Below are 26,779 nucleotides of genomic sequence, written 5' to 3'. Positions count from 1 at the left end.
CCATATAGGCGCACAAATGGGCGTAAATTAGGGCTGTAAAAAAAAAAAAAATCGGAATTTCGAATATTCGTCTAAAAAAAACAAAACAAAAAAACACTCGAATACAAAAACGTTGCATTCACTATTTAAATAACGTGGCACAGGACGTGAAAATGATAACTGCGTTGGGCTGAAACTAGCAAAAAACGCTTTGCATTGCACCAGGTGTATGATAGGGCCCTCTCATTTTACAAGGACCAGAGTCAGTTTGATGCCAGAGTTTGGTTTGGTTGTTTAGCTGGTCTCAATTTTTTTTTTTTTTTTTTGCACTATTTAAAATGAATAGTGCTTCCCAAACCTGATCACATTTAGGGTGTCTCTATATCTCACATAACCATAGTAGATCACAGGAGCATCAACTGATAAGCTGATGAGCTGAATCAGGTGTGTTTGATTAGGGAATTTAAAACATTTACTGTTGCACTGTGCATTCCTCACACATTCATGATTTCCATGATGCTTCAGCATCTTTTGAATGGTTGACCTTGTGGAACTTGAAGACTTTGTCATTAGACGTTTCCCAAAGTCCATAATCAAACTGTCTTCCAACAACATAGTGGTTAGAAACATAAAATAAGATCCAACCTTTATCCCACTATCCCTCAGGCCTTCTAGCTCCATGAAAGTGTTGGTCACATGAGACCACAGCAAGAGGTGCAACAACATATCCTCGGGGACAGAAGACACATCACGTTATCAGATGGCCTTCAGAGGCACAGCTGAGCCCATCACAGCAACTACAAATGTCCAATAAATATTTAATTTACTACTAGATGCCAAGATCAACAAACGCTAAGAGACTCCTCTCCATTCAGATTACATGAAACAAGTGTATGCATTTTGATATCGGCAGCCAAACTACCTTAGATATATAATTTGACACAATTATTGTTACCACTGTATAAACTAATATGGGATCTATGGGGTCAATCAGTCATTTGGTTTCATTTCTTGACAGTGGTGATTAATATTTTTTAGTAGTAGTAGTAACTGTAATAACTGTAATAATAACCAGGATAATTTTGGCATGCTTTTATAGTGGAATTATCAAATTTAATACATCAATTTACATAATTTAAGTCATCAGCATAATATGTTCAGTTTAATTAGACATTTAATTGGAGAATTCACATGAATTTCAGAATGTGATGGGATTAATAACCTCAAAATAGCTAAATATTGGATGATGAATCAGCCTGGATGACTAAGGTCTGACCTACCAGACACTGTCATTCATTGAACATGGTATTTATGAAACTCTGCATTAAAAAAAAAAAAAAAAAATGAATCACCTGCCTATCCATTATGCTCACATGTAGATCACGTGTAGACTTGCCTTGCACACAGGGCAGGCTGGAGTATTTAAGCTGGTAGGTGGCAGGCAGAGCGCCTGTGGTACAATTCTAGCGGACTCCACACAGTTTTAAGTAACGCTGACACAACAAGCCTCAGAATTTCAGTGCATCCTCTAAGCCGGGTGAATGGTGTGATCTCACTACTGGCTAGAGGAATCCTTATGTAACCCAAGACGCCAATGTGTTTATCTAGGAAGACATGAACTTCAATTATCTGTGTTGTTTCTGGGCAAGTACAAATTTCTACTTCTCCGCCACGAACCACTAACATTACAGAGGTCGCTGGAGAAAAAGCTAAATATTTTACAATGTGGACGCAATGCAGCAAGTCAAAAAGACCCACAGAATCCATATGAGCCATGAGCCATGAACCATGATCTTAGCGTTTGAGGTGACAGGGAGTTTGCTCATGGGATATTTACTGGAAATCGTGCATTTAATTTGAATTTTTTTGGTAGATTAGCACAAATGTTGTCTCCATTAAAATCAATTGAACATATTTTCATTATGTACAAAGAGATTATTGACAATGTGGGATTTGTCTACTATTAAATATACTATATATAATATACATATTCACTGTAAGTCACTTTGGATAAAATCGTCTGCTAAATGCATAAATTATAAAAATAAAATATGTGAAAATCTCTTCCATTACCAGTATTGCAATATGAAAATAAATGTTGGTCTATTCCTCACAAAATTATTGTATGGCTTCAAATTAAATTCATTATTAAATTAAATTTTAAGCAATTGACACAACAAGCCTCAGAATTTCAGTGCATCCTCTAAGCCGGGTGAATGGTGTGATCTCACTACTGGCTAGAGGAATCCTTATGTAACCCAAGACGCCAATGTGTTTATCTAGGAAGACATGAACTTCAATTATCTGTGTTGTTTCTGGGCAAGTACAAATTTCTACTTCTCCGCCACGAACCACTAACATTACAGAGGTCGCTGGAGAAAAAGCTAAATATTTTACAATGTGGACGCAATGCAGCAAGTCAAAAAGACCCACAGAATCCATATGAGCCATGAGCCATGAGCCATGAACCATGATCTTAGCGTTTGAGGTGACAGGGAGTTTGCTCATGGGATATTTACTGGAAATCGTGCATTTAATTTGAATTTTTTTGGTAGATTAGCACAAATGTTGTCTCCATTAAAATCAATTGAACATATTTTCATTATGTACAAAGAGATTATTGACAATGTGGGATTTGTCTACTATTAAATATACTATATATAATATACATATACTGGTATGCACTGTAAGTCACTTTGGATAAAATCGTCTGCTAAATGCATAAATTATAAAAATAAAATATGTGAAAATCTCTTCCATTACCAGTATTGCAATATGAAAATAAATGTTGGTCTATTCCTCACAAAATTATTGTATGGCTTCAAATTAAATTCATTATTAAATTAAATTTTAAGCAATTAAATTTTAAATCACATTAGGTCAGACAGTATTTTCTGTTGAGTCCTCAAAAATGACCATGTGAAGCATTGTGATGATCTCCACCCACCTCATTCAAGTGTGAATAAACATAATCATAATCATAACATACGCTATATAAATATTCAGTTTTCAACTGCTGAAAACCAACTAGGCATATGTCAACACCTCCGTTGTCTTCTTTTTCTATACATGAAAATAGATGAATACACTTCATAAGAATAGAATTCATTGACACTGACTAATCCTAGTCTCAACATCATTCAGGTTTAGACTATATTTCTAAATCTCTGCTTAAATTAAGAATGCGACTTTTCCCTTTCTCAGCCTAAGCAGATGCCAATAGTCTCAGGGGGAAAAAAAGAGAAACATGAGACTGAATTGACTTCTCAACAGCTCACAGGAATTTGACATGAAGGTGTCAGAACAACATGTGTGAACCTGTACAAATATGCCTTTTTTAAAGTCTTGTTCTTAGTCAAAACAATTCAGAGCATTTTGGTGTCTACTGTGTTTTCATATAACAGTTATAAGTGCTATTTATAATGTATGGTGCTTGCAGTGGACAGACGATGTTTCACAAGAACGTTAACAAGGCAACTGGGGAATATTCAAGTTCTACCGCTGTTCTCATATCACTTGGCAGTGTGGTATATGAAAGATATTTAGAGAAAGAAAGAAAAAACTTTCACAAATGGAAAAGTAGAAAAGTAAATAATTCATATTTTGCAGAGGAACTGCTACTGAGAGTACAAGCTAGAAGACTAGCAGCTCATTAGAAGATTGTAAGGCTGGAAGGTGTACAATGCCGTGGTCATAAAATACGTGGATGCTTGTGCATACTTAAATCATACTTTTAGATAACTAAATATCAAATGCTGATAATAAAATGGTCAAACAATGAAGACCCACAGAATCCATATGAGCCATGAGCCATGAACCATGATCTTAGCGTTTGAGGTGACAGGGAGTTTGCTCATGGGATATTTACTGGAAATCGTGCATTTAATTTGAATTTTTTTGGTAGATTAGCACAAATGTTGTCTCCATTAAAATCAATTGAACATATTTTCATTATGTACAAAGAGATTATTGACAATGTGGGATTTGTCTACTATTAAATATACTATATATAATATACATATTCACTGTAAGTCACTTTGGATAAAATCGTCTGCTAAATGCATAAATTATAAAAATAAAATATGTGAAAATCTCTTCCATTACCAGTATTGCAATATGAAAATAAATGTTGGTCTATTCCTCACAAAATTATTGTATGGCTTCAAATTAAATTCATTATTAAATTAAATTTTAAGCAATTAAATTTTAAATCACATTAGTTCAGACAGTATTTTCTGTTGAGTCCTCAAAAATGACCATGTGAAGCATTGTGATGATCTCCACCCACCTCATTCAAGTGTGAATAAACATAATCATAATCATAACATACGCTATATAAATATTCCGTTTTCAACTGCTGAAAACCAACTAGGCATATGTCAACTCCTCCGTTGCCCAATCCTAATTCTACCCCTTAGCCCTTCCCCTTTCCCCTTTCCCCTTTCCCCTACCCCTACTTTTCGCACGTTCACGTGAAGGGGTAGGGGTGTCTATATTCTCTTTTGGTTGGAGGGGTAGGGGAAGGGGAAGGGCCAGACAGCCCTTCAAACAAAGATTTTTCGGGACCACACTTCAAACGAAGGGGTATGAATTATCTCAGCGTAAACCGGCTTCAGGGGCAACATGGCTGCCCGAGCGAACAAAAAGACACATAAATGTAAGCATTTTTGGCATTAATAAAGATTTGAACAAAAGTAATCATTTGTTTTATGTTACATTCAATCGTGAGTTCATATTTACGGTCATGTTACTCAAAGAAATGTTTGCAAAAAATCGCTAATATTTGCTAACTAACGTCATATCATTACAGACTGCACGATAGTGTCAACATATTTTCATGTCTGATCAGGGCGATAACCACCGTAGACATTGAGGGGGGCTAGTCCCCCCAATAATTAGAAATCGCTAAACCCTTTTCTCAAATATTGCCAATTCGAGAGAGAGAGAGCGATGAAGTCAGCTCACACTCCTGGATGTGTGAGGTGCGCGATCTACGATATATATATGTGTGTGTGTGTGTGTGTGTGTGTCAGTAAGCAGCGCATTAATATAGAACGGTAATTAAAGGCTCTAAGGCACACTAGTATAAGTGTGTGTATTGTAGGAGCTAGACGACCTATGATGATGTGTGACGGCATAGTAGTGGTGTCCCAATTCTTAGGGGAATATTTTCACTCCTACCCCTTGACACCCATTTCGTATAAGTTAAATCTTTTTTTCCCTTCACCTTTTTGTATTCACTAGTTCATTTTAAATGCTTATGTAAAGTGATTTTACTAGCAGAAAACTATTTCATGTTGTGTCTCAGTTAAGTTTAGGTAAAAAGGTTTTCACAAAAAATAATAAAATTAAATAAAATCCTGCAATAGTAGAAGGTTAAAATATTTGATACAAGTATTACATATAAATTGTCCAAGTTCATCAAAAACATAACAAGCAAGCCCTAGAAAATAGAGATGAGGAATATACTTGTCATAGTATCATTTTTTTCTGAGATTTAACTGAACCTTACTGCAAAGAGGACAGAATCAACTCAGTAAGCAGCGCATTAATATAGAACGGTAATTAAAGGCTCTAAGGCACACTAGTATAAGTGTGTGTATTGTAGGAGCTAGACGACCTATGATGATGTGTGACGGCATAGTAGTGGTGTCCCAATTCTTAGGGGAATATTTTCACTCCTACCCCTTGACACTCAAGGGACAAGGGGAAGGGGTAGGCGGAGGGGTATAAAATAGAATTGGATTGGGCCTTAATCAGTCTGCATGATATCCCAGCATATCTAGCATACCACGTAAGATCTGAACAACCAGACATTGCCTTTTGTTGTACATTGTGATATGAAACCTCAATTATGTAAACTCAAGAAATCACCTGCCTGTCCACTACATTTGTTTTACTGAAAGCAAAAACTACAGATCCGTTTTGATGAAGTGCTGATTTCATGCTGGCCTATGTCAATTTAGTTTTATTTGTGTCTTTTACACAATCCGCAATCTTTTCAAAGAATTCGAAGTCATAAACATTTTTCTACAATGAAGTATTAAAGTCTATATTACAAAACAATCATAAACCTATATGGCCTTGGCTTGGGCATATTTAACGGCGCCTATGTTTATGCTTCTATGGTCAGGGCTTCTTGTTATTATCTTCCCGCATATTATGCAACTGACCCTGGAAAAACATTACTTCAACATGCTAATGAACCACAGCCATGCCAGCTTCGCTCTCCAAGCCATGTCTTTCCATAAGGGCTGAAGGTCTATCGGAACATAAAAGTGCATGTGCATGCAATAGTATGACTACTGCGGTCTCCTTGTGGGATAGCAGAAGTGTGCTCTTCCCTACATCAGATTCATGTGACATTTCAAGACCTGTCTGTGAGTTCCCGCAGAAACCTGAGGTCATATTCAAATGCATTCTCGCCCATCTCAGTACCTACCACTGAACCAGTGTCCTGTATAATCTCTGACCACCGAGAGTTCACTGGTCCCACTGGGCGCTGATGGAGCCAGAGATGAAACCGCAATGCAGAGACCTCAGGCAAGCTCTGGCTTCATCTGATGGAAATGGCTTTAGTGCAGTTTTTGCAGAGCCCTGACTGACACATCTGTGGTGAAAAAACCCCCTCAAAACTCAAAGCTTAACCAGTGGTGATATCTTCCACCGGATTCACGATTTTTCCCAATTAGTGTGGGTTACGTAACATCCTCATCCCAAGTATTCAGAACAGCAGGGACAGTGTCCCTGGTGTAAGGACAGTTTCTGCGAAAAGACATCTGACATGTGCTGCAGTGTTGTTTTCAGGCTTGTTTCTAGCAAGAAATGTACTTTTGTTTGAGAGACAACTGTTGTTCTATTCATTCGCTGGTGAACGAGGGACTGATGGCATTTTTTTAAACGAGCCTTGATCTCCTTTGAAGTTAAAAAATAGCAAAGTGACAATACCACAGGAGAGGATAGCGCACACTCCAAAAACACAAAAAAATGGTATCCTAGCAACAGGAGACTGATGCTGGAGGGTTTCTCTTTATTCCAGAAATGCATCTAGAGCTTAATCTGCTCAGATCTTTCTCTGGTTTGTAAGCTACTTGATTAAAGCTGTTTGAAAAAACAGACTTCTGATTACTTGATTGCAGATTTTTTTTTTTACTTCACCCTATTTTGCACACATATATTAGATATATAATAAAAGTAAACTTTTTTGTTGTTTTCACTTTACATTTTATTCAAAGCATTAATTAAATGTACAGTTGGTACAACATTTCTATTGTCTTATTTAAAATTAACAGCAAATTTTAGGTTAAAATCTCAAAATATAAGAGAAAGCATAGGCCTATATCTTTGGTCCTCTGACAGGTCGGTCGCCATTTCGTATAAGTTAAATCTTTTTTTCCCTTCACCTTTTTGTATTCACTAGTTCATTTTAAATGCTTATGTAAAGTGATTTTACTAGCAGAAAACTATTTCATGTTGTGTCTCAGTTAAGTTTAGGTAAAAAGGTTTTCACAAAAAATAATAAAATAAAATAAAATCCTGCAATAGTAGAAGGTTAAAATATTTGATACAAGTATTACATATAAATTGTCCAAGTTCATCAAAAACATAACAAGCAAGCCCTAGAAAATAGAGATGAGGATTCACCTCATGTGAACTGAAAATACTTGTCATAGTATCATTTTTTTCTGAGATTTAACTGAACCTTACTGCAAAGAGGACAGAATCAACTTATTGAGTTAATAGCTGATAATAAACAGTTTAATCTAATCTGATATGGATGTTCCTTGCAAGACAAAAAAGGATAGATTTATATATCTTCTCTTTAATTTATTTATAAAGGTCTGTCTGTCTCACAGCTCCTTAAGTGTGGAATGCTCCTGGAATGTTGCTGCATGGCTAAAAACCTAAGAGCAGAAGCAGTGTAAAGGCCAAAACACACTGCATGATTTTAGCAATCCTATAAGATCACTGCATGTCACACTGTGCGACATGGATCTAATAAACTTGGGTACGACGTGTGTAGACGTACGATGATGACACCTGTCGACTCGTACACTACGACGCACGTTCCTATAGAATAATAAAACGTCATCAGCATGCGCTAGTAGTAAACAAAAAGAGCATGATAAATCACACTTTAGCAGTTGTATTTTTTTAATGTGTGCTGAAAAAAGTGGAAGCAGCGAAAGAGGAAGGCATAAGAGCTTGAGGTAAGCAGTTTTATGTTTTAGTGCCACATCGCGTTGATTTCATGTCGCATTTTTATTGGTTGGTTAGTAAACGTTAATCGTAGCAGCTAACACACTGTGCGATGATCATGCTGTATCGTAGGCTATCTTTGGTCGAAGATCGTGACAATGCCATCTTTGAACCTCTCTCACTGTACGACACAGGACCACCGATTAGGAGCCACGATCACTGAAATTGCCCCGATCGTTTCACGATGCCAATCTTTCGTCAGGGACAGCTGAAAGTCGTGCAGTGTGTTTAGGATAGCTTAAGAGCATAATCAGAGATACTGTTCTTTCATGAATACACTTTGTAAAACCACTTGGCTTTTAGATAAGCTCTTCAGACTGCTGGGGAAGAATTCAGGATAAACCACAGCATGACAGTGGTCAAGAAAATTTGATGAAAAGCAATTTATACATTTTCCAAACTATAAACAGTGGCTTGGCCGGTTTCTAAGCAGGATGCTTAAGCATTAAGGAAAGGTCATATTTTAAGGAAGAAACCCTAAAAAACCATTTGGTTTAAAAAACCAAAACCAATTCAGCGGTTCCACAATTCTGCAGAAAGCGCTGCAAATTTCCAGATCCCATGATTTGCTAAAATAAGACCGCTGTTGAACTGGTGAGGACACACACTCCTCCAATCCTGTCCTCACATGAGGACTGAGACATTAGAGTCCCAACCAAATGGTGTGAAAGAAAAGGTATAAGCCCCATCAGGAGTAAAAGTCTACAGGACAGGCATTTTAACCCAGCTCAGAAGGTTTTCCTTTTGCATGCAGAAATGTCAAGTGCATTCAGGCTTCGAGATGGTCCACTTCTTTATAGCAATGAAAAGGCAGTCCCCAATTATTCAAAAACAAGAGGAAATATGAAGATCTGTTTTGGGGACTTTAGGTATGGAGCCCCCAAGGCAGGGGTGTCCAATCCTGCTCCTGGAGGGCTGGTGTCCTGCAGAGTTAAGCTCCAAACCCAATTAAACACACCTGAACCAGCTTATCAAGGTCTTACTAGGCATACTAGAAACTTCCAGGCAGGTGTGCTGAAGCAAGTTGGAGCTAAACTCTTCAGGACACCAGCCCTCCAGGACCGAGTTTGGACACCCCTGCCCTAAGGGGACATGCGCTGCATGAAAAGATGGAATGGTGATGGAAAAATATAAGATTTGGAGGAAAATTATAATTCAACAATTTCACATTCTCTCGCAAAAACACTTTTGTGTGTGTCCACTTGCAAAAGCACTGAAATATGGTTTTCCCCTCAGACCTCATCTTATTTCCAACACAAATGTTTTACAAGCAAACACAAACTTTCTCAGGAGAATGCAAAAGTTTTGCAAGAGAACACAAAAGCATTCAAGTTATTCCTCCAATCTCATTTTTATTATCTCCATATTTACGTGATAAACATTGTGTAGGAATTACGTTATGTACGTGGGACGAAAGAATGAAGTCAAAAGCAGGATATTTATGACCGATTTCATGAATCCCGAGGGTAAGTTAATGAAGACAAAGTTTTTCATTGAGAAAATAATACAGATGTCCGAGCAATTACACGCCACAATTTGGAAAAAGTCACACAAAAGTCATCAGAATAACATATGGGACACTGGGACAAAATGTTAAAGGTGAAAGACTGAGACACACTGTGTGAATTTGTTTAGAGAATACCCTCTCCTGGCAGATTGCAGAAACGGCTGACGCTCACAGGAAAATCTCCCTCCAAATTGGCCTGTGATGACATTGGGGACACTTTAGTTAAGTTTTGCCTGACACAATACGAAGGTCACAGTTTGCATCAACAGAATAGGATTGCTGATTGTGTTCTTTGGAGCAGCTAGTACCCTGCCAATGTGCCACCTCATTACTTCATTAGCCGGCAATAAATAAATGAATAATCAATGCATTCCCACCTGGACAAAGCCTAGATTAATGCTGCAAATGGCTCTGCAAGCTCCAGTCACAAACACTGCTTGTGGAGGTGGCAAAAAACATGGATATGCAAAACTATTTTCACAATCCATAAACGGTGAGTAGCCTGAATGGCTAGTTGGTCTTTAGGAAACCCCAAATAAGAATTATAAGACTGGTTTTGGGTTCACCTGACTTGCAATTAGACACGTTTCTTTAGGGACAGTCACATGAGAAGAAGACATGTTCTTGTGTTTAAAAACAACTAGAATGGAACAGAACTCAGGGCTCCTGAGATGCATTTTTTTTTAAGTTTAACTATTTTAAACATTTCAGGGGTTGCTCTATCCACAAATGAAATTTGTCTCCTCATTTACTCACTCTCATGCTGTCCCAGATGTGTATGACTTATTCTTTCTCACTTTTTCACATGACCACAAAGATTTTTAGAAAACTGCTCCATCTACGTGAGTTCATATAATGCAGGTGGATGGGTCCCTCAAAGTTGATGCTTCAAAAACCATGCAAAAACCATGCATTTTTGTTGAGTTAGTCGGTGTAAAGGAGATTGCACACTGAATCTGAAATTTTCGTCCAAAAGCTTTTACACGTTGAAAAATAAATAAACCTCACATTGTGTCAATCACGTTTACACACTGCCCCCAGTGGACCATGTTTGATTTTCTGTGTTTTCACATCCGTAGCAAGCATTTTGATAGGAAAGGATGAAAAAAAAAACACATACGAAAATTTCGGACTCAGTGTGCAAGGACCTTTAAAAACCAGAGAAGGATTAAGGTTTTTGTTTTAGTCTTAGAAAGTGAAAGGTGTAAAGGTGTAAGTGCATCAGATAATTATCTTTTCTTGTAAAACGTGAAACCAAGATCGCAAATTTCGATCAAGTTTCCAAAGACCCATTCCCAGTGTTACAAGTAGGGATGTTACGAGAACCGATACTACGGTACCAAGTCAGTTTAAAAATGATAAAATCCTGCCGGTACTTGTTTTTCTTCAGTAGCGTAAGTACCGATGGTAGCGACTAGCGAGGCTGCAATTCTTCTGGAACTGACGGGGGCAGGCAGAGCATATGCCTGGAAGTGTTTCAGTCGGTCCCTCAAAGGGTAAAGAAGAAGAAAAAATGCCTACAAGCACACAGAAGAACTACACGTGGAAAATGGCGAAGATATATGAATATGATTGTGTGAGATTTAAATGAGAGTGAGCAGCTCTGAAAGCACGAGCGCTGCGCATGATCACGCACACACAACGTTACTGACAGCTTACAGCTTGTTCATTCGTTGTGTATCTGTCCACGGATTATCATTATTAAGATAATGTAGCAGGGTTGAGCCTGGTCAGTACCTGGATGGGAGACCTCCTGGGAAAACTAGGTTGCTGTTGGAAGAGGTGTTAGTGAGGCCAGCAGGGGGTGCTCACCGTATGGTCTGCGGGGGTCCTAACGCCCCAGTATAGTGACGGGGACACTATACTGACAAAAAGCACCGTCTTTCGGATGAGACGTTAAACCGAGGTCCTGACTCTCTGTGGTCATTAAAAATCCCATGGCACTGCTCGTAAAAGAGTAGGGGTGTAACTCCGGTGTCCTGGCCAAATTGCCCCCCCTGGCCCTTGTCAATCATGGCCTCCTAATAATCCCCAACCACTTAATTGGCTCTATGACTTTCTCTCCTCTCCACCTATAGCTGGTGTGTGGTGAGTGTACTGGCGCCATTGTCCTGTGGCTGCCATCGCATCATCCAAGTGCATGCTGCACACTGGTGGTGGTTCAGGAGAGACCCCCCCACATGATTGTAAAGCGCTTTGGGTGTACAACAATACACAATAAAGCGCTATATAAATGCATCATTCATTAATTCATTCAAGATTATTGGCTAATATTACTGGTTTAAAGGGGTCATATGATGCGATTTAAATTTGTCCTTTCTCTTTGAAGTGTTACAAGCTCTGAAAAGTTGCAAAGACTAAAGTCTCAAATCCAAAGAGATATTCTTTATAAAACTTGTCAACCACAACTACCTAAAACGGCTCGTTCTAACACGCCCCTACATGTCTACGTCACGATGTGGGAAGATTTGCATAACGCCGCACAAATGTTCACGCAAAGAAAGAAGGCATAACTTTTATTCTCGCTGTAGTATTGTTGCTGCCTCCATGTCGTGAAGCCGCTGTGTGTTTCGTTGTTTTATATCTAAAGAATTTGCCACAGATGATTCAAACGCAAGTTTTGAGCAGTGTAGAGTAGCGCTTGTTGTTTGTCATTTCTCTGATCACAAATGCAGACATGGTTTTATGTTTACGCGGCACGATGCAACGCAACACGTAAAAAGACAGTATAAGTCATTATAATCCATAATTATCTCCCCCCTGAATGCAACAAATGCTTTGTTTATAATGGGTTTTAATGTTTTTGTCTCGTCGCTCTGGCCGGACAGGGCATCACAATATGGCAAGGGGCGTAACATTTCCGTCACACGCTTGAGGTATTCAGCCAATCACAATGCACTGGATAGCTGGCCAATCAGAGCACACCTTGCTTTTCAGACCGATGAGCTTTGTAAAAATCGACGCGTTTCAGAAAGGCGAGGCATAGAGAAGAAACAATAATGTACAGTGTGTGGAAAATAATGTGTTTTTTGAACCTTAAACCGCTTAAACACATTTCATTACACCAAATACACAAAATAATGTTCTTTTTAGCAACATCATATGACCCCTTTAAATAATTGTTGTTTATGTTAATGGTTTTAAAAAATATCTTCAGCCTGCCAGTATGTCAGTGAATTTAAACTAATGCTTGCATTCAGATTATTGGTGTGGGTGCAAGTGCGTGCGTGTGTGTGTATTATTATTTTGAAGGCCAAGTGCCACTAATGTTGTGTTTTTGTAAAATACTGTAAAGGAGTTCATGTTTAAGGCCTATTGTTATTTTTTCTCGTGGTATTGACTTGGTATTGAGTATTGTGTACTTTTAGTGGTGTCGGGACCAACTACTAGATTTTTGGTATCGTGACATTAACAGTTATCAGTAATATCCATTTTTGTCACAAGTTTATACCGCTGTGAAAATCTCCTCATGACATCCCTACTCCAGTTGATAAATCAATGTCTTGTGAAGAGAAATATGTGTGAGAACAGCACAAATATTTTAAACTTTTTAAACTATAATTCATTACTTCCAACTGTCAGACGCAGGTTTTTGAAGCATCAACTTTGGCGGACCATACACGTTATTACATTAACGTTCTGCATTATATGAACTCACAGAGATGATAACAGAAATTATTTTTCAAATCTTCGTTTGTGTTCATCTGAGGAAAGAAAAATTTGGGACAGCAGGGTGAGCAAATGACAACGATTTAACAGCTGAAGCACAGCATGCTGTAAGTGCTACTGCTAATAAAAAAGCGTAATAAAACCACTTCTGTTCATTTTTTTTTATAAACCTACAAATAAAATCTGAAAACTCAGCGCTCAGTGTTGCCAACTCAAGGACTGGACTCAACTCAAGCTAACAAGTTTCCCACAGAACATTTACAGACATACTATACTATTGACTGAGAGAGCAGACCAATGGTTATTCAAACTATACGCTTGTCTTATCTCAATTTGTATCATCTCACGTGGCGTTCAATGTGTGAGTCTTACTCATGTCCCTTTATTCAGGTTGTTGAGAAAGGACTCACTATTGTTTAAGAAGGAATGTGGGATTTCGTGACAGACGGCCAGAGTTTCTGTGTGCCATCTCATGCCTGCTCTCCTGGGCCAAACAACCAAGACAGACAAGACCTGACACTGTTGCCAAGCCACACATAAAGTGTAGAATATGGTCTCTTGTTGCATTTTCTTTGCCCTTTAAATCTGCCATGGATTCATTAACGTCCTACATGCTCTGACAGCACACAGGAAGTTTTGTTTAAGAATACCATGTTGTGATTAATTCGTCTTGTGCATACCAGAAAAACCAGTTTTAAAAGAGCAACACTTCCTACGCTGGTCAGCAGAGTGGCACACCCTTTAAACTTGTAGAATATAATAGAAACAAGCCTGACTAAAGAACTCTCTCAAGTTATATGGTAATGCAATATTTGAACTTAAGAAATATTTAAGGGGTGTCCAATCTTGTTCCTGGTAGGCCACATTCTTTCAACACATCTGGCTGGAAGTTTCTAGTGATCCTAAAGACTTTGATTAGCTCGATCAAGTGTGTTTAATTACAGTTAAACCTAAAATCTGCAGTAACATGGCCTTCCAGGAACAGGGTTGGATACCCCTGCTTTAAAAGTAATAGAAAAGAATAAAAAGATGAAAATGATCTGGTCAACGAATTAAAGTTTAGAATCTGAAATTCCATGAATGTTATACAGCGTCATCACACTAAGATACATTCTGTGGGCTTGGCAAATGATTGAGTTGTAAAGAACTGGCTGAGCAAGTTTAACAGCTTCATTTTGACCCTCATTGGGTCACTGCCCTCATTCTTACACTGGGTTCTGTGATTTTACAACCCACTTGATGTAAGGTGAAACATCCCTCATGAGGTATCTCAGGAACATACGTCCACAGACAGACAAAAAAGAGATTATTTTATGAAAAATAACCAAGTAGACTTTAAAATTTCAATTACTTTTTTGCACTTTTTAAAAAATCTGTGTGAAAAACGGCATCTTTAAAATCTGCATCCTTAAACTCAGCCATTACTGGCATATGCTACATGCTAGGATTAAACCTAATCTATCAGAATAAACCAAGTATCAGTCATAACACATCAACTCAGATAACTGCCAAATTACTTCTAGCACTGCATTTAAAAAACTGATTTGAATTGCAATATGACTAACATTTGGATAAATAATTTAAAGTTGCTTCCTAGATATGCTTTTGTGGTTAGGGTTAGGCCACACCAGGAATTTAGTTTTTGATTACTTGTACAGCCCTAATTGCATTTCTAAAGCTGTAGGATGCCATCAGGTATTTACGAGATGTAGACATTTGCTGCTTAAGTTTAATTTGGCAGAATTTTAAACTGAAATCAAATTTGAGACCAAGATTATGTTATCATGGGAATCCCATTAGTCAATGATATCCAGGTTCCCACATCCATTCAGAAGTTACACAATAACTTACATGCTAGATGCAACAAGATTGCCTGTCTTCATTTATCTCCCTAGAGTCTCAGAACAGATGGACCCCCACTGGTCAGATTATACCCCCTCTGTGCACCCATCCCATTGCCATTTTCTACCTTTGATCTGTCTTTTTGTTTCATGCTCAAATTGGAATATATGGGTATAAATCACCCATAGTTTCCCCTTTACTGCTAATAATTGTAGTTGCTGTGTTTTCATCTAATTGATATGACCTGAAATAGATAATTTACAATAACAGTGAATTAAAAAAACAACAACCCAAAATTAGGAACAATAAAACAATAATAATAAATATAGCTGCAAGCAGCAATTACCGGGGTTCAAGCATTTTAAGAACCTTGAGCAATTAAAGATATTTTAAGATGATATTACCCAAAAAAATCATTAATAAAATCACTACAAATATTATTTAATGATTTATCACTTTTGAAAAAATAGTGATTACAGTAGTTACAACCATTTTCATGCTTTTTCCTGTTATAGCGCCACCTAGAGGTCAAACCCCCCAATTTTTGTAATTTGGCCAAAGATCGAGCTCATTCATATGCGTTCTGAGTTTGGCGAAAATATCGAATTCCATTCAAGAGTTACAGCCATTTTAGTAAAAGTGGCCCCGCCTACTTCGAACGTTTTGGCATCCTGTTGCAAGCGTGAATCACTAATCAAAATTGCATATAGATGATGCATGTCAAGTTTTGAGTGAATCGGACACACGGCCTATGAGGAGTTTGAAAAAGTAGATTTTTCAGAAAATCCAAAATGGCGGAAAAAAATGGACTTCCAGCAAAAAAAAAAATCTGCCGGAAACATTTGTTTGGTTTGACCCAAGGATTCCAAAGATATAAGACACCTGAGTCTATGACAAATGGTTTATGAGCTATTGCCAAAAATGTCTGAATTTTTTGTTTGATTGGGGCGAGTCTTTGGATCTGAGTAGCGAGCAATACTACTACCATCTGACCAAGTTTCAGCTCTCTAGGCCTTACTGTTTGGTCTGCACGATCAGTTTTAGGTAAGAAGAATAAAAATCTTTACAACTACAATAGGGTTTCAGCACTATGTGCTTGAACCCATAATAACTACTACTATTAAATTAATAATTAAATTCAATTAAGTCAATAAACAGAAATTAGGGAAAGAGCAACAGAAATTCCAATAACTGTGACATTTTGATGGAAACACTAGTTACCATGGTAACATTTTAGGCATTTTAGGCGAGTTAGGCATATGGAATTCACGACTGTTGAACACAAACATAAACAAATAACTTAACATTGTCTGAATTACTTTCTTAAAACATGTTCCCTTGTGGTCCAAAATGAATAATTCCTGATTTTTTTTTTTTTTATAAAAATGTAATTCCTGCAACTTTGATTTGTCAAATACATAAACTTCTTTGGCATTTGTAGTTCTTATTAGCAAAGTATATTTTTTTAACCAAACAATGTTTTCAAAATTCATATTTGAGGTAGGAATGTTTTAAAACAGAAAGTTAACCATAGACCTATTTTATTTGTCACTGCACACTGCAAATGTAAAAACTATTTTAAAATTCCAGAGAATGCCAATTCTCATCCGCATTTTGGAATTAAAAACAGAGCACTCTATTATTTGGAAAAAGACAAAAGTGCTTGATGATCAACAGGACACTTGTTGGACAGTGCTTCACACAATCTTGTTTTACTTTCAAAATCTGAATTACAATTGTAGATCATTTCAAATATGTAGCCCACAGAAACCAGTGTTAAAATATGCTAGCAACTACTTCCTGTCTGTGTAAAGGCTTCAACTCTTGAAACCATAGAGTTGTGAGCAGTTGTGCAACACAGCTTGGGATCGAATATTGCCATGAAATATGAACCTGTCTCTGATGATTACCGCAGCACCATCTGTGCATTGGGACGGCCAACGGCTCGACTGATTGATGAGACCCCTTAAGGAGGAAAGAGAGCAGGGGACCTCATACACACACACTCTCCCCCAACCCATCCACTCTCTGTTTGCCTTACCACTAGCCAATGTGTCAGCAAATACCTCCACAGGTCCCACTTCACTCACTTATCAGCTTCCTATACGGCTGTTAGCAGGTCTGAGGAATCCCTGTGGAATTAAGATACACACTCCGAACATCTATGCGCTCAACTTGGACTCTCTTATTAAATGACACTGCACCACATATTGAATCCAGGCCACACACATTGACCCCAGGGGATTTAACCATGATAAAATTCATTTCATTGATCGGACAAGCTCAAAGTAGACCACCATGCTCTGTGCACAAGCCATGAAGAGTTTTTCAGAGTGGAAATCTGATCAAACCTGTCAAGAAAATGCTGTAACTTGATTTAATTGTTTCAACTATTAATTCATTTATTTATTTACTTATTTTTTAGCACTCTGTCATTTTTTGGGTTGGGTTTAGATTATTGGATCATCTTTTACAAGAAAATACAATTGTACATTTAATTCAATGTGCTAGTGTTAATTGAATGAAAATTGTTTCTACATCAAATTTTGTATTAATATGTGCATAAGTTACAAATTAGCCTAGCTGCAATGTAAAGGAGTAACATTACAGTTTATGCACATATAACTTATATAGTACTAAACATTTTTGTGTTGCAACATTGAACTGTAGACTGATTGAATTGCATTAAAGGTGGGGTATGTATTTCTTTTCAAAAACGCTTTAGAAAACTGAGTCGGGCCGAGTACCAAAACAAACTTGTAGCCAATCAGCAGTAAGGGGCGTGTCTACTCATGATGTGGAGGAGAGAGTGCTCAGTGCACAGGACGGACATTAGCCGAGCCGAGCGACAGAAAGATAGAGATGGCGGATAAAAAAAAAGCAGAAAACGTCTGCGGAACAAAAGAAGGCTTACGATAAGGCAAGAAGTAGGACCCGCGTAAATATCGTATCAGCTTTTCAGCGCTGGAGAGAACTCAAGGAACGGAAGGGTTTTTTCTGTCAATACGTCATAAATAGAACGCAGCAGCAGTTTTCTGTCGGGGATTTGTCGTGTCGTGCCGCATATAATGTAGACAGCACCACTGATTATAATGAGTTCTATAGTATTTTGTTGCGCCGCTCGTGTCCGTTGTAGACATGGTGTAACATTGATTTTGCTTTGTTTCACAGAACTAATCGTTGCCTCGGTTGCGTACGTATGTGTGGGGCGGAGCTATCAAAATAGGCGTGAGACCCTTTTGGGGTAGGGGCGTGTTTGTTTTGGTGATTTGAAATGTCAACATTGGCTACCAGAAATCATTTACCCCACCTTTAATAAGCTAATGTTTTATGTGAGGCAAAAGACCTTAGAATCAACCTTAATAGGATAAAATGAAATTCACAGCATTTCACAACTTCTACTCACTAATTTGAAGGCTATAATTGGATCGTTGAAACTAAAACTCATATTATACAACTAGACATTGTGGAGAGCTTACAACCTAATAGCTACGCTCCGTCTTAAGAGCAACAGAATAAATAATAGCAAGTATAAATACCTTTCAAAAGCATTTTTTATTATTATTATTATTAATAGTCGTCATTGTGGTGATTTTTTTTTGAGGAATCTGCTTAATTTTCACAATGCAAAAAATCGAAATAGTCCCAATAATATCAATAAATAAATAAATACTAATAAAATAAGGCAAAATATATATGTATGTGTTATAAAAAAACAACAAAAAAAACAAAACATTATTTAGATTTTGGGGTGAAATGTGACTTAACAGTCTTCATAAGTCTAAGACAGCAGTTGTGAGACCTAAAAATGATACACTATCAAACAATCGCTGTAGTTTTAAACACTGTTAGGTCATACTGTACTTACAAACCATTGCCAATCGCCATATATATTAAAAGCAATTGTGCAGACAAAAGCTAGCCAGCCCATCATGAAGCATCTTCACTTGCCACTTCAGAACTGAGAGTCAGGACACCTTGTGTTCAGCACAATACTGTCCTTTCATCTGAAATCCTAGTGCTGCTGAAGTGCAGCTAAAGCCAGGCTTAACATGCCATTTCATTACAGTTATCAAACAGTCAGCTCATGTGGGTTTTTAGGGCTTGAATAGTGTGATCGCATTGATTTCTTTTTGTGAGCCCTTCCACGGCACGAGAAAACTAAGACCATCAGCAAATCCAAAATCCATACACACGATTTACTTGTAAAAGCAATTAACACGGGACCTTCACTCAAGGCCACACTCACATTACACTACTGTTGTTTTATTGATCTGAGGTGATTTAGGTAATTAGCACTGGGGTAATTAGCTACATCTTCAGTAATATTGTAAGACCTAAACTCTTACATTTACTGTTGCCTGTTAAGTATATACAATTAGTATAATCATTTATATTTGTACATAGTTCACCCAAGCTACTTTGCAAGTTTGCTCTTCTAGTTTCATATTACGTACAGAACTTAAAACGCTCGGGTCATTTACCCTTATAATCTTAGTATTAGTTAAATAGCTGTTTGAAATTAATTCTTCCATTTCACTGTTGCAAGTGTTATTAACTATAGTTTCACAGGAGCATTTTAAAACGGCTTAAACCTCCAATCTCAAACATATTAAAGGGGTGGTTCATTGCGATTTCACTTTTTTAACGTTAGTTAGTGTGTAATGTTGCTGTTTGAGCATAAACAATATCTGCAAAGTTACGAAGCTGAAAGTTCAATGCAAACAGAGATGTCATCTTTTAAAATTCTGGCAGTTTAATGCCTACAAAAATGGCTGGTAGGGACTACAAGAAGTTACTTCCCGGGTTCGTGATGTAACAAACCCAGATAAACCCCGCCCTCGGGAAAAGGCAGCAAAGGGGGCGAGGCCATGCTGCGCTGCTTTAGAGAAGAGGAAGAGAAAACTAGAGATGCACGTAAAAATCTATTCATATATGAATCGTGATTCTGTCTTCTAACGATTCTAATGGATTCACAAGTTTCAAAATCAATGTTCTAAAGCAGCGGTTCTCAATACTGTTCCTCACGTCCCCCTGCTCTTCATCTCTCTCTCTCTCTCATTCAGCTCAGTTCCAACAATGAACTGTTACAATTATACACTTATTTTCACATAGCTACGAGAAGCATTAAACATGGACGTGGTGCAGTTGCCGCACTGTATTAAAGGGGTCATATGATGCGATGTCAATTTTTCCTTTCTCTTAACAATAATGTACAGTATGTGGAAAATAATGTGTTTTTTTAACTTTAAACCGCATAAACACATTTCATTACACCTAATACACAAAATAATGTTATTTTTAGCAGCATCATATGACCCCTTTAAAGCTTTAATCAGGATAAAACCGTATATTAAAAGCTAACATAAGCAGTAACATTTACAAATAACAGCGTATCTAAAAGTATTAGACAACAACAAACAAAAAACATAGGCCTACCATTAAAAGCCTTGCTTGCACAGGTTCTGCACGATCCTCTTCAATAATATCCTTTGCTTCTCAATCGGGCTCAAACTGATAAGTGATATTAACGACGCCATTGTTTACAATACAAGCACATGCCGCTGAGGTGAGGGGCGGAGACGCGCACTAGAAGCGGTTTAGCCAATCACAACACACTGGACTAGCTAACCAATCAGAGCCCATCGCCTATTTCTGAGGGAGGGGCTTCATAAAAGAAGGAAATGATCAGCGTGTTTCTCAGAGAAGGGACAGAGTGGTGTGGAATAAAGGTAAATTATGTGAAAAATAATGCGTTTTTAAAAAAACTAAGCATTAACACGTTAGACTGCACCCCATAAACACAATCAAGCCTAGAAAAACCCCACTGAACCACCCCTTTAATGATTAGTAGCATGACAAGTTCAGTTTTCTCTGTTTACATATTTCCAATTAAAACTGTAAATAATGTTTCAACTCACAGACATTTAACTCACATGATCTCTACTTGAGACTAGAATGTGTTGGAATCCCAATAACCCAATAGAAGAGTAACTTCATTTACCGGATTATGAGAACTCCAGCTGTTTAATATGTGGGACATACTCATTCTAAATAGAATTTGACTGAAGAAAAATAATTGCACATGCCCATTAGTGAAAGATCAGCAATCAGTATTTTTGGTTTCACCCAAAAAAGAAAATTTGCTGTTAGCTTACTCACCTTCAGATCATCCAAGATGTAGATGACTTTTCTTTTCATTAGAACAGTAAGAACATTTTTTTAGCTGAAACCATTATCCTTGGTGATTAATAAAATGCCATAAAAAAACTCCCCGTCGACGGCAACCGTCACTTTAAAAGTCACAAAAGCGTATTAGGCAATATAAAATTAATACTTGCAGCTCCTGATACTATATTGAGGTCTTATGAAGCGAAACGATCAGTCTGTGCAAGAAAATGAACATTATTTACAACATTATTGCCTGTAATCAATAGCCTCTAGTAAACAGTCCGGTTTGGTTTACAAAAGAATCAATTCTTTTGAACTGGCTCTTTTTAAGAAATTGGATGAACCAGTTCAACAAATCGGACTGAACCGTCTGAAACGATTCACGGCTCGAGCAGCACAGATCTACAAGTTACTCAATCAAAACTTAGTTCAAAACTCACTTTTAGACCAAAATACAAGTGTATGTGATCCAGTTAACTCATGAACTGCTGGTACGAGTATGCATGAAGTTGAACCAAACACTTGAATGAAGCGGTGAAATTAAAGTTTTTATGGTTTCTCACAGTATGTCTAAAATGAGAGTTGATTACGACTATTCATTTTATAGGCTTTAGACATATAAAACACCCACGTTTCGAACTGGTCAATCAGTTATTTGAACCAGTAATTTTATGTTGCCCAATATGGCTTTTTTTGACTCTCAAAGTGATGGCAGCCATTGAATGATGATTTTATGAATCATTAAGGACCATGGGTTCAGCTAAAAATCTTTTTTACTGTTTTACTGAAGAAGAAAAAAGTCACCAACATCTTGAGGGTGAGTAAATTAACAAAATATTTTCTTTTCTATTGGTGAACTATCCCTTTAAATATGTATACCCCCGATACAGTTGAAGTCAAACGTTTATATACACCTTGCAGAATCTGCAAAATGTTAATTATTTGACCAAAATTATACAGAATGCATGTTATTGTTTATTTAGTACGGACCTGAATAAGACATTTCACATAAAAGATGTTTACATATAGTCCACAAGAGAAAATACTGTAATAGTTAAATTTATAAAAAATGACCCCATTCAAAAGTTTACATCCCCTTGATTCTTAATACTGTGTTGTTACCAGAATGATTAGTTGTTCATGAGTTCCTTGTTTGTTCTGAAGTTAAACTACCCACTGTTCTTTAGAAAAACCCTTCAGGTCCCACAAATTATTTGGTTTTCCAGCATTGCGTGTATTTGAACCCTTTCCAACAATGAAAACTTATTTTGTCTTCTGGGAAACATGCAAGTATCTTCAGTAGCTTCTGAAGGGCAGTACTAAATGAAAAAATATGATATTTAGGCAAAATAAGAAACATGTACACATCTTCATTCTTTTCAAAAGTTTTCACCCCCCAACCCTCCTTTCCTTCTTTTATCTGAAATATCTTACTCAGGTCAGTACTAAATAAACAATAACGTGCATTTTGTATGATCCCTCTTATTTTGGTAAAATAATTACAATTTTGCAGATTCTGCAAGGTGTATGTAAACTTTTGACTTCAACGTCAGATTTTTAAGAGCGTACTAATATACGAATGGCCTTAAAAGCCACAAAACTCCCATTTTGATTTCACAGTCTCTTTTAAAACAACAATGGCGGCAAAAACGGTCATATACTCACCATTGAGTCCATTGGGAATGCTCCTGTGATGATGTGGAGCGGAGAGATCATCCATTGATCGCCGTATGGTGCCAGTCTTGGTTTCTACAGTCTTGTGTATGTGATTATGATGATGGTCTGGGCTGCCAGCACTTCCACCGCTGGAGGTACTGCTCCCATCGCCAACATCTCTGACAATGCTCGAACCTCCATTCAGGTTGCTCAGACTAGACTGGCTGTCTATAGAGCTTCTAGATCCTGCGCCATTCCTATCTTCATCCAACATGAGAATGATCTCCTTTAGTTCTGCATTCTCCCGGAGGACGTTTTCCTGGTTGCCTTCCAGCTCCTTGAGTTTCTGCTGATAGGTGCTCACCTCCTTCCACACGGAGCTGGCCGTATACCTCCCAAACCTCTGCCATTCCCGAGATAGCTTCTTACCTTTCTGCCGATCATCATCGAGAAAGCAGCAGAGCTCCCTGAGCTCCTGGGTATCGTCTTGCAGTTTCTGGTTGATCTCCTTTAGATTACGGATCTCATGGAGGTGCACCTGCAGTCTGCGGTTGACGTCCTTCATCATGTTCCCATGTTCCAGCATTCGGTTCATCTTCTCACTGTCAGCCCTTCTCAGTCTCTTGATCAAGTCCTCTTTGCTCCATCTGACCAGTTCATCATCAGAGATCTTACTCAGGTCATCATTAGGACAGTGTTTTGCCATCATGATGCTTACAGAGGAACAGTCTCAGGGTTAAATATTCAACATAGATCTAACATAGCGCTGTGTTCCAATCCCACCAAAAAATGCAATGTAAAAACGCATTAAAAACCAGATTAATAGATGATGTAAATAATTACAGGAATCCTTTATAATGGAAGACTATGCATGAACTGACTCGTATTCCACACACATTAATTTTCAAACCTTCACCTTTATTAACGCCTCACTTACCGATAACTTCACAATCATGCGTGTATTTAAATATCCTAAACTATGCGTGACATACAAATCCACGAGCATCGTTGTAAATGTTTTTCTCAAGAAAATCATTTCTTCAGACACGCGTGATCTTACAGGTTTCAAGAGCTGTATTTCAAAAAGTAACAACCATAAACGGCGCCTTCATTAAAGACATGCCTGCATTCACGTTACACTGCATCGGAAGCTCCAGAGACAGATCCGAAGGGGTTTGCCGTGGAGCTCCTCGCGCGTGTCGATGCTCAGGGTCTCGGGTTCGGCTCCTTCTTTAGACGGGTGTGTGAAATGACCCGAGCGGATCGGAGCAGGTTCAGAGATGAGAGGCAAAAGGCAGGAGCTGCCCTCTTAAAGAGACAGCACCACATTCCCACAAACAGATTGTAATTCTATTTTTAAAATGTAGACTATAATAGACTATAATAATTTTAATTATGATTAAATTATTCATTTCTATTTAATTTCATTATAATTACTTTTCACATTTTTTAATGTTACTTTTGAAATGTTATTTATTTATTTATTTATGCGGTATGTATGTATTTTTAAGCGAAGGCAATGTGTAAACCCTGGTAAGTCTTCAGTGCACTACTCTGTTATTACACCACACATTTTAAAGATCTATATTTGGTTATAATGTAAAGTGAGAGAGGAGCAGATGGGTACCAGAGATATTTTACATTGAAAGAAAAATCCTAGACCTTTAGCTAACTGAATTGTATTTCAGGGCAGTTCATGAAGACAGATAATCAAGAGATGTGACAAACTGTACAGAAGTCAGTTCCAGATCCCCCCTCCACACCAGACCTCTCTCTCATATGGATTGCTCTCTACTAGCATATTGTGTACTCTTCAGACTTCGGTGGATGCAGATATTACTCGGGGACATGAACACTTGAATATTGCAAGAACAGGGAAAGTAAGAATTACTTAAGATTTACACAGGAACACAGGAAACATTAAACATAATATATATATATATATATATATATATATATATATATATATATATATATATATATATATATACTTAAATGCAATGTAAGTTAATTTGGATAAAAGTGTCTGTCAAGAGTAGAAATATGGCATTAGCAACATACCTACAAAAATGAATGAATGAATGAATGAATAAAAAAAAAAAAATCAGGACAGGAAAATCAGGACATTTGAGACTATTTTAACCTAGGGGAAAAAAAAGTACAAATTAATTTAATTTAAATTAAATTAAACTGTTAAATTAAATTGACTTCTTTAATATTAACCGTAGATTTGCATCACTGAAAAAAGAACTGCATCACTGAATTATTTTGTATTAACATGTTAAGAGACATGTCTTGGCTCAATCTCATGCTTCTATTTTCTCACAAAATGTGCTTTGTGAAAAAGTATACAACAATAATGTATTCAATATTTATTATTAAATGTTGGCAAATGTAGCATTTACTTCAATCAACGAGAATATGGCTTCAAACAAATAGTTTGAATCCAACCTTGATAAAAATTCACCTAGCTTTCCAGTAACCCTTACACCTTGGTCAGCTTGATCAGGTGTGTTTGGAGGGTTGGAGTGAAACTCTGCAGGACTGTGGTTCTTCGGGACCGCATTAGCCACTGCATAGTCCCACGTTTAAATTTCAGAGAGACCTTAACATGGCATTTTGAGTAATTGTTCAAATGTATTTAAAACCACGATTACATTTAGTCATTTAGTACATTTTATCCAAAGCGGCTTACAAATGAGGACAATGATATGCAAGTGCTAGTCTCAGTTAGCTTAACACAGCACAAGTTTTATTTGAATTATATAAAAAAGAAAAAGAAAACAGATGGAATAGAGAAATAATTGAGCAAGCTAGTGTTAGAGGCCTTTTTTGCTTTTGTTAACTGTATAATAAATAAAAAGAAAACAAATAGAATACAAAAAGATTAGAAAAGCTAGTGTAAGTTTTTAGTAAATGAATAGAGTGCAAGTCTAAAAGGGACAAGTTTTTTTTTTATTAGAATAGAGAGTGCTTGAGCTAGAGGTTCAAATAAAGATGGAAGAGGATTCTTGAAGATGGCTAAGGACTCAGCTGCACGGATTGAGTTGGGCAGGTCATTCCACCAGGAGGGAACATTTAATTTAAAAGTCTGTGAAAGGGATTTTGTGCCTCTTTGGGATTGCACAATAAAGCGCCGTTCACTTGCAGAACACAAGCTTCTAGAGGGCACATAAGTCTGAAGTAATGAATTTAGGTAAAGGGGTGCAGATCCAGTGGTGGTTTTGTAGTCAAACATTAATACCTTGAATTAATGATAAAAAAAAAAAGTTTGTTGATGAACTGCGCCCTCTAGAGGACACAAAGATTCCATCCGGGTATTACTTATAGGCGACGAAAACATCGACTAACAATCCATAAAAACTAATTTTAGGTTAGCTGGTGCATAAAATATTTCCTATTATTTGAATACCTTAATAATTAATCTCGATCTCAATTAATTATTATATTTAATTTTTTTAGTTGTAAATCGTCATATGCTTTTTGGCACATAACGCACAACGTCAAAGAAAGTGCTAAAAATGTTTTGCTTACACTACTAGACAAATCATATGTGAACATATATTATGTCATATAATAACTTTGTATGAAATAGCATTTTCTTCGGCACGATTATCGCAGCTGGCTCCATAGCTCAGTGGTTAGAGCACTGGTCTTGTAAACCAGGGGTCGCGAGTTCGATCCTCGCTGGGGCCT

At 37.3% G+C, this 26,779-nt stretch overlaps 1 protein-coding gene and 1 non-coding gene across 3 annotated transcripts in view; one reads left to right on the top strand and one right to left on the bottom strand.

Annotated features, from left to right (window-relative positions):
* The window catches only part of LOC107572128 (coiled-coil domain-containing protein 85C-B-like), a 48,947-nt gene extending 24,601 nt beyond the window's left edge, over positions 1-24,346 (bottom strand). For both annotated transcript variants that reach the window (XM_016258541.1, XM_016258543.1), the window contains exon 1: positions 23,093-24,346. In XM_016258541.1, coding sequence (XP_016114027.1) covers positions 23,093-23,792 — 700 coding nt within the window. In that variant the 5' untranslated portion in view covers positions 23,793-24,346. The remainder of the gene's footprint in view (positions 1-23,092) is intronic.
* Positions 24,347-26,706: 2,360 nt separating this feature from the next.
* On the top strand, positions 26,707-26,779 carry trnat-ugu (transfer RNA threonine (anticodon UGU)). The gene has a single exon. It is a non-coding gene; the product is annotated as a tRNA-Thr (tRNA).

This window comes from Sinocyclocheilus grahami, unplaced genomic scaffold (assembly GCF_001515645.1).
Source record: "Sinocyclocheilus grahami isolate Dianchi unplaced genomic scaffold, SAMN03320097.WGS_v1.1 scaffold1703.1, whole genome shotgun sequence".
NCBI lineage: Eukaryota > Metazoa > Chordata > Actinopteri > Cypriniformes > Cyprinidae > Sinocyclocheilus > Sinocyclocheilus grahami.
The sequence above is the reverse complement of the archived record's forward strand: the minus strand, read 5'-3'. Positions and strand labels throughout refer to the sequence as shown.